Source organism: Scyliorhinus canicula, chromosome 11 (genome assembly GCF_902713615.1).
Source record: "Scyliorhinus canicula chromosome 11, sScyCan1.1, whole genome shotgun sequence".
Classification (NCBI taxonomy): domain Eukaryota; kingdom Metazoa; phylum Chordata; class Chondrichthyes; order Carcharhiniformes; family Scyliorhinidae; genus Scyliorhinus; species Scyliorhinus canicula.
In genome coordinates, this window is record NC_052156.1 from 121,714,465 (window position 1) to 121,729,112 (window position 14,648).

A 14,648-nucleotide genomic window follows, 5' to 3' on the forward strand; every position below is an offset into this window, starting at 1 on the left:
CACGAGCCTGCGCGGACCAGCTGGCAGAGGTGTTCACGGACATCGTTAACTGTTCCCTACTCCACTCCGATGTCCCCATCTGCTTCAAGAAGCATGCAACGTGCCTCAATGACTACCGTCCGGTGGCCCCGACTTCAGTCCGTAATGAAGTGCTTCGAGAGGTTGATCATAAAGCGTATCACTTCCATACTTCCAGAACACCTTGATCCACTGCAATTCGCATACCATCGCAGACCGATCCCACAGCAGACACCATTTCCTTGCCCGACATTCATCCTTAGAGCATCTCGACAACAAGGACTCCTACATCAGACGCCTATTGATTGACTACAGCTCCGCCTTCAACATCATAAATCCCAGCCAAACTCATATCAACGCTCCAAAACCTCGGACTTGGCTCCCCACTCTGCAACTGGATCCTCAATTTTCTGACCAACAGAGCAAAATCAGTAAGAATGAACAACAACACCTGCCCCACATTAGGCTGCGTACCTAGCCCTCTACTCTACTCCCCTGCACACACAACTGCGTGGCAAAATTTGATTCCAACTCCATCTACAAGTTTGCTAACGGTACCACAATAGTGGGTATGGGCCGGATCTCGAATAACAACGAGTCAGAATACAGGAGGGAGATAGAGAACCTAGTAGAGTGGTGCAGTGACAACAATCTCTCCCTCAATGCCAGCAAAACTAAAGAGCTGGTCATTGACTTCAGGAAACAAAGTACTGTACACACCCCTGTCAGCATCAACGGGGGCAGAGGTGGAGATTGTTAGCATTTCAAAATTCCTAGGGCTGCACATCTCCAAAAATCTGTCAACCCACGTCGCACTACCACCAAGAAAGCACAACAGCGCCTATACTTCCTCAGAAAACTAAGGAAATTTGACATGTCCACATTAACCCTTACCAACTTTTACAGATGCACCATGGAAAGCATCCTATCTAGCTGAATCACAGCCTAGTATGGCAACTGCTCGGCCCAGGACCGCAAGAAACTTCAGAGAGTCGTGAACACCGCCCAGTCCATCACACAAACCTGCCTCCCATCCATTGACTCCATCTACACCTCCCGCTGCCTGGGGAAAGCAGACAGCATAATCAAGGACCCATCCCACCCGGCTTACTCACTCTTCCAACTTCTTCCATCGGCAGGATATACAGAAGTCTGAGAACGGCACGAACAGACTCAAAAACAGCTTCTTCCCCCGCTGTTACCAGACTCTTAAATATCCCTCTTATGGACTGACCTCATTAACATTACACCCTGTATGCTTCATCCGATGCCGATGCTTATGTAGTTACATTGTATACCTTGTGTTGCCCTATTATGTATTTTCTTTTATTCCCTTTTCTTCCCATGTACTTAACGATCTGTTGAGCTGCTCGCAGAAAAATACTTTCACTGTATCTCGGTACACATGACAATAAACAAATCCAATCCAATCATTTTCATTTCTGACAATAAACAAATCCAAACCAATCATTTTCATTTCTTCCATCCATTTGTTTTTTTTCTTCACCATTGCCCCCTACACCCGTAAGCCATCTGTTCCCTGTTCCAAATAAGAAGTCTTACAACACCAGGTGAATTCACCTGAGGAAGGATCAGTGCTCCGAAAGCTAGTGTTTGAAACAAACCTGTTGGACTTTAACCTGGTGTTGTCCTTTCTCCACATCACTGTTCCAAGTTGTCCTTTGACACCCTGCTTACTTTTGTCCTGCCATTAACACATTCTGAGGGCAGCACGGTGGCGCAGTGAGTTAGCCCTGCTGCCTCACGGCGCGAGGTCCCAGGTTCGATCCCGGCTCTGGGTCACTGTCCGTGTGGAGTTTGCACATTCTCCCTGTGTTTGCGTGGGTTTCGCCCCCCACAACCCAAAGATGTGCAGGCTAGGTGGATTGGCCATGCTAAATTGCCCCTTAATTGGAAAAAATGAATTGGGCACATCTAAATTTATTTAAAAAACATATTCTGATCTCCTAATGTACCACTATCAACTATTAACATTTACATTCCTTTGTTTTTTCGGTCATCTTTGGTCAATCTTCACGGGTCACTGCCTTCTATCCAGATCCAGCCCAACTGCTCCACACAATTCCCACCCACAACGGTATAAAGCTAACCCTATTCCAGTTCTCTCTAGCTTTGATGTGGGCGATGCCGGCGTTGGGACTGGGGTGGGCACAGTAAGAGGTCTTACAACACCAGGTTAAAGTCCAACAGGTTTGTTGGAATCACTAACAAGGGCAGCACGGTAGCATAGTGGTTAGCACAGTTGCTTCACAGCTCCAGGATCAATTCCAGACTGGGTCACTGTGCAGAGTCTACACGTCCTCCTGGTGTCTGTAAGGGTTTCCTCCCACAGTCCAAAGTGCGGGTTAGGTGGATTGGCTATGCTATATTGCCCTTAGTGTCCAAAACATGTTAGTGGGGGTTACTGGGAGTTACGTGGTCTTTCCGTAGGATGCTCTTTGTAAGGACCGTGCAGACATCAATGGTGCCGAATGGCCTCCTTCTGCACTGTAAATTCTAATGAGTCTATGACTAGGCTTTCGGGCCCAGCTCCTTAATTTTTGACTCACCCACATTGAGCTGGCTGAATGAAGGAGCTTTGCTCCGAAAGCTAGTGATTGCAATCAGCCTCCCAGGCGGGCGGTCCGGGCCATCAGTGGAGTTATTGACACGGGTGTGTATGACAGCGGGGCCGGAGTGGGGAGCTGTGGCAGTGGTGCTGACTGGGACCAGTGTACACGGTGTAAATAGTTTTTGTTCATAAAACAACCAGTCTCTTAAACCTCTGCGGGCGTGGAGACGACATGAGTGAACGGTGTGGGGTCTCACACACTTGCCCCCCGCGTTTGCCCACTACAGCAGTCAGTGATGGGGTATTTTGTGTCGACTGTAGCGCGGTGACGCTGGGAGTCTGCTCCTCCCCTCGACCCCGCCCAGCAGCTCGGTCGGTGCAAGGAGTGTGAACCGGGACCTCGGCGTCCGGGATCCGCGACCACCGGGAATGCAATCCAGAGTCGGATCGGGGTGAGTAAGGAGACACGGAGGGGGGACGGACGATCTTTGCAGCTCCTCTCACCAGTAAACAATCTCCCCTTACACACCCACCCACCCCCCGGGCAACCCCGCTCCACTCCGGGACTTACCGATGCCTAATCCCACTACAATGCGCCCGGTCAGCAGGGTGTAACGGTCGCCGCTCGCTGTCATCACCGCCGCCCCCGCCGTGAAGAGGAAGCTGGCCAGCAGGATGCAGGGTCGCCGGCCCCAGCAGCCGTTGAGGAGGCCCCCGGCCAGCGCCGAGACGGCGGCCGCCCCCACCGTGGCCGACACCACCAGCTCCTGCCACAGCTCGTTGAGGGCGAACTCCTTCTTGAGCAGCAGCAGGGCGCCCGACACGACGCCGGTGTCGTAGCCGAAGAGGAAGCCGCCCAGGGCGGCGAACGTGGCCAGGAGGTAGATGAAGCGCGGGTTGTCGCCGCCTTGGAACTGCCGGCGGGCGGCCCGCTCCAGCTCGCCGCCGGCGGCGGTGGCCATGGCCGCCGAGGGCCGGTTGTTGTTGTTGCTATTGCCTCCGCCGCCGGCCGCTCTGATCAGAGTGCGCTCGCCCGGCGCCTGCCGCTGTCCCTCCGGCCGGATCCACCGCTCTCCGCTCAGGTCCCGGAGGCTGCACTCAGCGTCGCTGACTTTACGGGACATAAGGAGCCGGGAGTTGGCCGAGGGGGGAGCGGGGAGGGGGCGGCGGCTGCTGCTGCTGCTGGAATGTTCTGGACCGATCCGGGTAAAGGTGCTCGAGCTAGCTCGGACCGTCCACAGGCGCGCGCGCTGCTCCTCTCTCTCCGCTGCTCAACTCGTTCAACTGGCGGGGCGGGGAAGGGAAAACATCCAAGGCGGTGAAGTAGACGCGCCTCCGTCACGTGCCAGACATCTGAATCCTGGAGGGCGGCGATGCCCGGAGATGTTGTTAAAGTGGCCGGCCGGCGTTCGCCGTCATTGCTCTCCAAACTGGCCGCAACTCGCTGCTCCGCGCCTACACCCGGACCTTGCTGTCGAGAAGGACCCCCACCCCCTCAGACCTTGCTGTCAAGAAGGACCCCCACCCCTCAGACCTTGCTGTCAAGAAGGACCCCCACCCCTCAGACCTTGCTGTCAAGAAGGAACCCCACCCCTTGATGTCAAGAAGGACCCCAAACCTTGCCTTGCTGTCAAGAAGGACCCTCCCCAGCTTACTGACAAGAAGGACCCCCAACCGCCCCACACCTTACTATCAAGAAGGACCCCCACCTTACTGTCAAGAAGGACCCCCAACCTTGCTGTCAAGAAGGACCCCCACCCCAACCTTGCTGTCAAGAAGGACCCCCACCCCAACCTTGCTGTCAAGAAGGACCCCCACCCCATCCTTGCTGTCAAGAAGGACCCCCCCCCAGCTTACTGACAAGAAGGACCCACACCTTAGTGACAAGAAGGACCCCAACCGCCCCACAACGTACCGTCAAGCAGGACCCCCACCTCCAACCTTGGTGTCAAGAAGGACCTCAACTTTCCCCCCCCCAACCTTGCTGTCAAGAAGGAGCCCCATTCCCCCCACCCCAGATCTTGCTGTCAAGAATGATTCCCACTGCCCCCATCGCTTGACCTTGTTGTTAAAAAGTTTTTAACATTTATTTATTTAAATTTCTCTTGTCCATCCCTTGTGTATATTTTTGCTCTCTAAATTGATTGAAACATGAATGATGGTCATAGAATATACAGTGCAGAAGGAGGCCATTCGGCCCATTGAGTGCACCGGCCCTTGGAAAGAGCACTTTACCTAAGTCCATGCTTCCACCCTATCCCCGTAGCCCAGTAACCCGACCAAACCTTTTGGACACAGGGGCAATTTAGCATGGCTAATCCACCTAACCTGCACATCTTTGGAATGTGGGAGGAATCCCAGAGGAAAGCCACGCAGACACTGGGAGAAAGTGTAAACTCCACACAGACAGTCACCCGAGGCCGGAATTGAATCTGGGACCCTGGAGCTGTGAGGTAGCAGTGCTAACCACTGTGCTACCATGCCATCCGTGCTTCTCAATCCTTGTTGTTCTGTCTGTTAGAATTCCTACCTGCTCAGCTGCGTGTTGGCTGTTCCTGAATGTCATGTGTCCCTTAATAGAGTGCCAGATGCAACGTCACCCCAGAATGGGAAAGTTGGTGCAACAAAGCTGTGGGCAGCCTTCTTTAGGGTCAGGAACAAAAAGTCATTTATCCGTTGACTGCAAATGCTGGCCAATATTATGATCCCTGCTTTTTTTTTAAATAGTCAGGTGTTTTCTGCTCCACGTCAGGTGGAAAACAACAAGGTAAAGCTGTTTATCTGGGAATCAGTCATTGCCTTGTGAAGAATTTTTTTATATTCCCAGTTTCTGCATTATTGATCCTTATTTAGTAAAATGTTAATCTTGTATTACTTTGACATCAGTTTACATCAATTATATTTCAAATGTTGTGCAGCAGGCAAAACAGTTAATTATATAGTATATAGCTACATGGTGTGAAGAACTTCTGTGAAATAATAAATTGTTTAGACCAGAAAAATTATCTGTAAGCTATTAGAGAAAACGAGCATTGGAAGATTAATTTGAGAACGTACAGCTCCATCTAGAGGTGCATCTACCATCAATTGAAAACATTCCTCCGATTCTGCCCTTTTTGCCCAGTGCTCATAATAATAATCTAGTGTCACAAGTAGGCTTACATTAAGAATACAATGAAGTTACTGCTTCAGGATTGAAAACAGAGGGTGGAAATCTCCCATCGGGAGACAAACAGCCGGCGTCGGAGGCTGCTCCTCGCCCCCTATTCTCTCGCACACACACACACACACCCCCCCCCCCCCCCCCCCCCCCCGGGGGCTAGGAGCGGCGGCGCGTGAATTCCGCACACCGGGAATGACGCGGCTGCAGGCGCCGAAGTGACGTCAGCCGCGCATGCGCAGGTTGGCCAGCGCCAAACCGCGCATGCGCGGTTGCCGTCTTCCACTCCGCTGCCCCACAAGTCATGGCGGCTTGATCTTGTGGGGCGGCGGAGGGAAAAGAGTGCGTCTTTTAGAGACGCCGGCCCGACGATCGGTGGGCACCGATCGCGGGCAAGACATCTGCTGAGCACGCCCGTGGTGCTCGATCCTCCGCCCCCCACAGGCCCCACACTCACCGGTCGCGCGCTGTTCACGCCGGCAGCGACCAGTTGTGATTGGAACCAGTCGGGTTCGGCAGGCCCTTCGGCCCATCCGGGCCGGAGAATCGCCGGTCGCCGTGAGAAACGGGGAGCGGCCTGTCGCAAAACGCAACACGCCATTTTGGGAGGGGGGGTGGGAAATCGCGGGGGGTGCCAGGGCGGCGTGGCGTGATTCGCCCGGTCCTCCCGTGATTCTTACCCCCCGGCGTGGGGTGCGGAGAATCACGCCCAGAATATTCCTCCTTCCCAAGTTCTCAAAAATGCAATACAATCAAAGAACTTGAAACAGAATAGTGCAATTGTAGTGTCATGTGATTTAAATAAAAAAAGTGACTATTTTCTTGTAATTATTTTAAAATGACATTTACTAATTGTTACATTTAAGTAATTTTCATTAAACGACAATCCAAAGAGCTATTGATTGCAGCGTTTTCTTTTACAAACTGCTTTGTTCCTAATCTTAGGTCATTTTCAGGCAAAGCCCATTATTGTGCACCCTGCTTTTTCCATGTATTGGCTTATATGCCAGTTAAATTCCAATGGTGCTACCCTGCAAGCAAAAAGCCCATTATTTTAAACAGTGTGTGATTGTAATGTAAGTAACCAGAAAAAAGATTAATCTCAAAACTTATAGAAAAGAAAGGTTTAAAAATGTATCTGTTAACGTTCAGTCACAATCAGAGGCATATCTTACAATCAATTGTAAACATTCTTCTGTGTATACCCTTTTTGTCTAGAACTTCAGGTTCTTGATTGAAAACAAAATGTCTGTACTTTCCAGGTCACAGGTTAACGCTGTCAAATAAATTGAAAATAATTGGAGGCTGTGTGGCTTAAATAAACAATAGACTGGTAATAGTTCCACAATTATTCAGCAAAACGATATTACAAAATGTCGCATGAAATACTGTGATTTTTTTTAAATTCCCAAAAAAAATGTTGTTTGCAGTCTTTTCACAACTGTTCATTAACTTTGTAGTCTTAGCCAGAGCAACGAGAGATATTGCTGAAACAGCAAAAGTCATCCAGACTTGAATCGTTAACTCCCTTTTCTCTCCACGGAGGCTCAGACCTGCTGAGATTGTCCAGTATTTTCTAATTTTGTTTTAAATTCCAGCACCCGTAGTAATTTGCTTTTATGTTAAGAATTTGCTGAAGCATATTATCAATGATTATTAGCAAAGGGTACTCACTTTTATTTTATTTTTTTTAAATTTAGAGGACCCAATTCTTTTTTTCCAATTAAGGGGCAATTTAGCATGGCCAATCCACCTAACCTGCATACCTTTGGGTTGTGGGGTGAGACCCACGCAGACACGGAGAATGTGCAAACTCCACATGGACAGTGACCCAGGGCCGGGATCGAACCCGGGCCTCAGCACGTGAGGCAGCAGTGCTAACCACTGCAGAACCGTGCTACCCCTACTTTTGACAACAATCTACTTCAATAGTCTCACTCCGGACTATTTTTCTTGTATTTCTAATGACCCACATCCCCATGCCCCTTACAACCAGACTTTGTATTCACCGTGGAAGAAACCGTCACGATTTTGCTTATATTGCTATTTGCTTCAGTTATTCTGTAGCTGTTGAATTGCTCAATCACTCCCTCATCCCCACATTTGATGCATTTAGTCCTGAGCAGAACCATTACTTATTTCCCACTCTGGTGTTTCAATGGTCTCATCTTTACTTCTTCATTGGGCAGCACGGTAGCATGGTGGTTAGCATAAATGCTTCACAGCTCCAGGGTCCCAGGTTCGGTTCCCGGCTGGGTCACTGTCTGTGCGGAGTCTGCACGTCCTCCCCGTGTGTGCGTGGGTTTCCTCCGGGTGCTCCGGTTTCCTCCCACAGTCCAAAGATGTGCGGGTTAGGTGGATTGGCCATGCTAAATTGCCCGTAGTGTCCTAAAAAGTAAGGTTAAGGGGGGGGGGGTTATTGGGTTACGGGTATAGGGTGGATGCGTGGGTTTGAGTAGGGTGATCATTGCTCGGCACAACATCGAGGGCCGAAGGGCCTGTTCTGTGCTGTACTGTTCTATGTCCACCTGCCCAGAAGTTTATCCATCTTCACCATATATTAGCTGAATCACCATTCTTGACTGAAATTCCCCTGTACCCTATGATTATCCTTGAAAGAAAAGATAACTTATTTTCTCAACTGTCTCCTTTAATGCTCTATTCACTGCCTCAACTCCCTTATGTTTTCTTTCTCATCTATATGTCCTCCCTTGGTAACATTACCCACAGGCATGGCGCTGGGATATACACACATGCAAATGTCAACAAGGTCTACTGCTGCACCTCCATTCTCAAACTGTTTGTTTTGTCAGATTACTTGTTGACCAGTTTTGGGTGAACAGTTGGAAGACATCAGACAGAAAAGACTGTCTTCCATCTGCAGACGTACATTGTGATCTTTGCCAGCTCCATGCAACTTCTAGATTGTTATCTGTATCTTATCCAAGCCGTTTACAATATCAGCCTCAAGTTGCGCTATCAAACTTAGATTCTCAGCATCACAAATTCAATCTACCTGCACCTCCTTAACAGTGCCGCTGTCCCTACCTCAGTTGACCAGCTTCTGATATCCTCAGCCAGGTAGGGATCGTAGTCAACTTTTCTCCCTAAAATCCACCTAATTTCCTTCAAACACTCCCTCAAAGTTACTTATGTCATGGAGGTTTACAGCATAAAGACAGGCCCTTCAACCCAACTTGTCCACAATGCCCAGTTTTTAGCCACTAAGCTAGTCCCAATTGCCCACATTTGGCCCATATCCCTCCATACTCATCTTTCCCATATAACTGTCTAAATGCTTTTTAAAAGACAAATTTGTACTTGCCTCTACTACTGCCTCTGGCAGCTCGTTCCAGCCACTCACCAACCACTGTGTGAAAAATTGCTCCTCTGGACCCTTTAGTATTCCTTCCCTCTTCCCCCCCCCCCCCCCCCCCCCCCCCCCCCCCACCCACCTTAAACCGATGCCCTCTGGGAGTTTTAGACTCCCCTACCTTTGGGAAAAGATGTTGACTATCTACTTTATCTATGCCCCTCATTTGTTATAGACCTCCAGAAGATCACCCCTATGGGAGAAAGCTCCGGGGGAAAAAGTCCCACTCTGTCCAGCCTTTCCTTATAACATTAAAACCATCAAGTCACAGTAGTACCCGAGTAAATTGTTTCTGCGCTCTTTCTAGTTTAATAATATCCTTTCTATAATAGGGTGATGAGACCTGTACACAGTATTCCAAGTGTGACCTTACTAATACCTTATACAACATCAACAAGATGTCCCAACTCCTGGATTCAATGTTCTGACCAATGAAACCAAGCATGCCGAATGCCTTCTTCACCCCTCTGTCCATCCGTGACTCCACGTTTTTAAAAAATATATATTTTTATTCTCCTTTTCTCACATTTTCTTCCAAATTTACACCCAACAATAATCAGTAACGAAGGCAATGTCAATCCCCATATCAATAACAACAATCCCATCCTCCCACCAAACCCCAGACATTAGCCCACATGTTAACATAAACAAATGACAAAAAGGAATCCGGAATCATCCATAGCCACCATTAACACATACAGTCTCCCTCCTCCCAGACCCCCCTCTAATGTTTGATGTAATCCAATTCTCAAAAGTGCATAATGAATAACGCCCATGAATTGTAGAACCCCTCCATGCTTCCCCTCAGTTCAAATTTGACCTTCTCAAGAGTCAAGAATTCCAATAGGTTCCCCCGCCACACCAGGGCACAGAGTGGAGAGGTTGATCTCCACCCTAACAGGACCCGCCTTCGGGCGATCAACGAGGCAAAGGCTACATCTGCCTCCACACTCGTTTCCAACCCCAGCTGGTCCGACAACCCAAATATGGCCTCTTGAGGGCCCAGGTCCAGTTTCACGTGCAACAGAGATTACCCTAAAAACCTCCTACCAGTAATCCAGCTTTGTACATATGACTGTGGTTTGCAGGTCCCCCCGCCCCTGCAACGTTCACACACATCTTCTACCCCTTCAAAGAGCCGGTTCATCCTCGCCCTCGAGAGGTGTGCTCTATATACCACCTTTCAGCTGTATCAGCCCCAATCACGCACACAAGGTGGAGGCGTTCACCCACTGGAGCGCCTCGCACCAAAACCCCTCTTCCATACCCTCTCCAAACTCTTCCTCCCACTTTGCCTTGATCGCCTCCAGCGACGCCTTCCCCTCTTCCAAAATAGCCCCGTAAACCACCAATACTACCCCCTTCTCCAGACTGCCTGTCGTCAGTACCTCCTCCAGCAATGTGGAAGCCGGCTCGACTGGGAAGCTCTGCATCTCCTTTCTGGCCAAGTCTCAAACCTGCATGTATCTAAATATTTCCCCTGCTCCAGCCCATACTTCGCTCCTAGCTCCTTCAATCCTGCAAACTGACCCCCAAGAAACAAATATTTTAGTGTCCCAATTCCTTTCTCCTCCCATCTCTGCAAATTTCCATACCACTTCCCTGGCTCAGCATTTCCCCTGCCCCAACCCGAAGTGCTGGCGAAACTGCCTCCAAATTCTCAACAAAGCTATTACTACCGGACTCCCTGAGTATTTCCCCGGGGCCGTCGGCTGTGGCGCTCTTGCTAGCGCCTTCACTCCCGACCCCCTACACAAAACTCTCCTCCATTCTGACCCATTGGGAGTCAGCCCCTCTAACCCAGCTCCGTGCCATCTCCACATTCGCTGTCCAGTCATAATATATCAGGTTTGGAAGACCCAAACACCCTGCCTGCCTTCCTCTCTTATTCTAGAGTGCACCTTTCTAATTCTGGCCACCTTCCCGCCCCATATGAACGAGGTAATAGAACATAGAACAGCACAGTGCAGACCCTTCGGCCCATGGTGTTGTGCCAACCATTTATCCAAATCTAAGTTCCACCTAACCTACACCCTTTCAATTTACTGCTGTCCATGTGCCTGTCCAAGAGTTGCTTAAATGTCCCTAATGACTCTGACTCCACCACCTCTGCTGGCAGTGTATTCCATGCACCCACCACTCTCTGTGTAAAGAACCTACCTCTGACATCTCCCCTATACCTTCCTCCAAGCACCTTAAAATTATGTCCCCTCGTGACAGCCATTTCCACCCTGGGGAAAAGTCTCTGGCTATTCACTCTTTCCATGCCTCTCAACACCTTGTCCACCTCTATGCGACCTCCGACCAGCTGGTGGCGTCAGGCATCGGTCACGTGATGTGAGACACTCGCCAGTTGGTAGTAAGGCGTACAACAGGACAGTCACACATAGAACAGATCCAGGAGAGTTCACCGAATTCATTTAGTAACTTTGTATAGTAATCTGTCACCAATCATCCCTTCAATCTCTAAAAACAATGCCTTTGGCAGGAAAATCGGCAGGCATTGGAAAATAAACAGGGATTCGCGGCAACATTCATTTTAACCACCTATTCCCGACCCGCCAGTGACAGAGGGAGACCGTCTCACCTTGCCAGATCAACTTTCACCCTCCCGACCAAACTTGAAATGTTGTACCTACGGAGCAAAGCAACCTTCGCCCCCAGGTATCTGAAGTGAGTCCCTGCCCTACTAAATTTAAATTAAACTCCTTCTGCCATTCAACAGCCCACTCGCCCAATTGATCAAGATCCTGTAGCAATCCTAGATAACTTTCACTGTCCACTATACCACCAATCTTGGTGTCATCTGCAAACTTACTAACCATGCCTCCTAAATTCTCATCCAAATCATTAATGTAAATAACAAATAATCGTGGACCTGGCACTGTTACTTCACAGCTCCAGGTTGATTCCCGGCTTGGGTCACGGACTGTGCGGAGTCTGTACGTTCTCCCCATGTCTGCATGGGTTTCCTCCGGCTGCTCCAGTTTTATCCCACAGTCCAAAGTTGTGCAGGTTAGTTGGATTAACCATGCTAAATTGTCCTTGGTGTCCAAAAATGTTAACTTAGGTTACGGGGATAGGGTGGAGGTGTGGACCTAAGTACGGTACTCTTACCAAGGGCCAGTGCAGACTCAATGGGCCGAATAGCTTCCTTCTGCACTGTAGATTCAATGGTGCCTGAGGCACACCGCTGGTCACAGGCCTCCAGTTTGAAAAACAATCCTCAACAACCACCCCTTGTCTTCTGTCTTCAAGCCAATTTTGTATCAAATTGGCTACCTCACCTGGATCCCATGAGATTTAACCTTATGCAACAACCTACCATGAGGTACCACGTCAAAGGCTTGCTAAAGTCCATGTTGACAAATGTTTAGTTGTCTTTTCTAATGTCTGCTTGGCTTTATGCCCATTTTTGTGTTTGTTGCTAGTCCTTTTGGATGCCCTAGAATGCTTTTATATGTTAACAGTGATGCATAAATACAAGTCATCCTTCAACAATCCACCACTACTACCAGGCTGTCAGCACACACACATGAACTTGATGGAAATATCATACTTGGCCTAATTTTCTTGCTTCCTCGTTGACCAACCTACTGAAACTATGTTGGCTCCCAGATAAAAAAAGACATGAGTGCAAGGTGATATGTGCTGCTGAAAACTAGAATATAGTTAATTTGCACATGATAAATTGGTCAAAACAAGATTATCAAGTCACAGTGAAGTGAGAGAATTTTTAAAGTATAAAATATCACCTAATAAACTGGGTGGTCATTTAACATTGTTTAACAGGTTGTACTTCTCATTTCAGCTATGGACAATGGGGCATGTGAAAACCTGGAATGGAATCATCTTGTAGGCTTCTCTTGGCCTCAGAATTTTCTTTGGTGCAGACTCCTCAGATTTGTGTGTTGTCAAGGCCGCTGTAGTTCTCAGATCCTGGTTAGGTGCAGATTCTTCCTTTTGGATCTTCTCTCTGCAAACACAAGCATAGCATAGTTTTAACTTCCTTTCTTAACAAGCTAATGTGTTCCCTCAACAAGCCATATAAACCATTTGAGCCAATTGATCAGTTACCATAATAAGTAATTGATCTCTGACATGTGGTGTTAAATTTGATTCTACAACATTCTGATGAAAGCGAATCCTTACACACCAGACATATTATCAATTATGCATTGATTTTGATTAATTCATACATATTTATGCAGTTACAAATACACATGCAGACTAACGTTACAAAAGTTCACTTTAGAATCTACACTATGGTATTTGAACTTACATAGACATGTGTTAAAGCTACACATTTTGAATCCATAGTTTAATTTCTCTCCAGAGTGTGATTCTAAAATATGATCCTCTCCAAACAATTCTGTGTGATATCATTTAAGAGACTGGGAGAAAGTTGGACATTTTTTTTTTATTAAGCCACAAATTTAACAAAGTAGACCCATGGAAGAGGTGTGGAAATCAGTTAGTTTCACAACCAGATTTATTTTTCAATTCCTTCGCAAGTTGTTGCAGGCATCATTGACAAAGTTAGTATTTGTTACAACTTAAATTGCTCCTGAGAGGTTGGTGATGAACTGCCATCTTGATTTGCTGCATTGTGTGCAGTAGGCAAACACAATACTGTTAGAGAGATTCTGGAATTTTATCCAGTGATATTGAAGAAACAACATTATGCTTCCAAGGTATGATGCTAAATGACCACGGGTAATGTGCAATTGATGGTGTTTTCTATATATCTGCTATCCTTCTAGATGGTGGAGGTTGTGGTCTGGCAAGTGTCATTGAAGGAGGCTTAATGGGTTGTTGCAGTCTATTTTATAGATGATACCCTTTATGTTCAACAGCATTATCAGTGTTGAATCACCCACTATCAACATCCTGTGGATTATCACTGACCAGAAACCTAACTGGACTAACCACCAGAAGAGGAGGTCAGAGACTAAGTATTCTGCAACGAGTAACATACTCCTTGTTCTCCAAAGCCTGTTTACCATCTACAAAGCACAAATCAGAAATGTGATAGCAGGTGCTCCACTTGTCTGGATGAGTATAGCTGCAACAGTACTTGACAACAACCAAGAAATCAGGCTGCTTGATCGGCACTTTAAACGTTCACTTCCTCCGCTATCTGTCTGCAGTATGTACTATGTACAAAATGCATTGCAGCAATTTGCCAAGTTTCCTTCAATGGCAACTTCCTCAACGTCTACTAACTGGAAGAACAAGCTAATGTTTTACCTTAACTTTTTGTAAGAACTTTCAAGGGAGATTGGGAATGTAGAAATAGTTTGCAAGCACTGTAAGGTAAAGGTTTTTTTTGAGAAGAGGCATAATGATTTGAAGGTGACAGTACCAGAAGAAAGAAATATTGACAATATCTGTTAACAGATCAGAAGGGGAAATTGGGGTGCTAGTAGTTTAGTATGAATGTGGTTGAGAGAGCAGGAGTTGGCTCTCATGGACAAGCAGAGCTTGGAAATGGTTTAGTGGGAGAAAGAAGGGAAACTAGAGAA

The 14,648-nt window shown here is 47.8% G+C and overlaps 1 protein-coding gene across 5 annotated transcripts in view; it reads right to left on the reverse strand.

Moving 5' to 3' along the window:
* Nucleotides 1–3,874, reverse strand: part of LOC119973339 (proton myo-inositol cotransporter-like) — a 266,486-nt gene extending 262,612 nt beyond the window's left edge. For all 5 annotated transcript variants that reach the window (XR_005462283.1, XR_005462282.1, XM_038811222.1 and 2 more), the window contains exon 1: nucleotides 3,162–3,874. Coding sequence is in view for 3 of the 5 variants with exons in the window: in XM_038811222.1 (XP_038667150.1) it covers nucleotides 3,162–3,714 (553 nt within the window). In the remaining 2 variants the exon portion in view is untranslated. The remainder of the gene's footprint in view (nucleotides 1–3,161) is intronic.
* Between the last annotated feature and the right edge of the window lie 10,774 nt (nucleotides 3,875–14,648).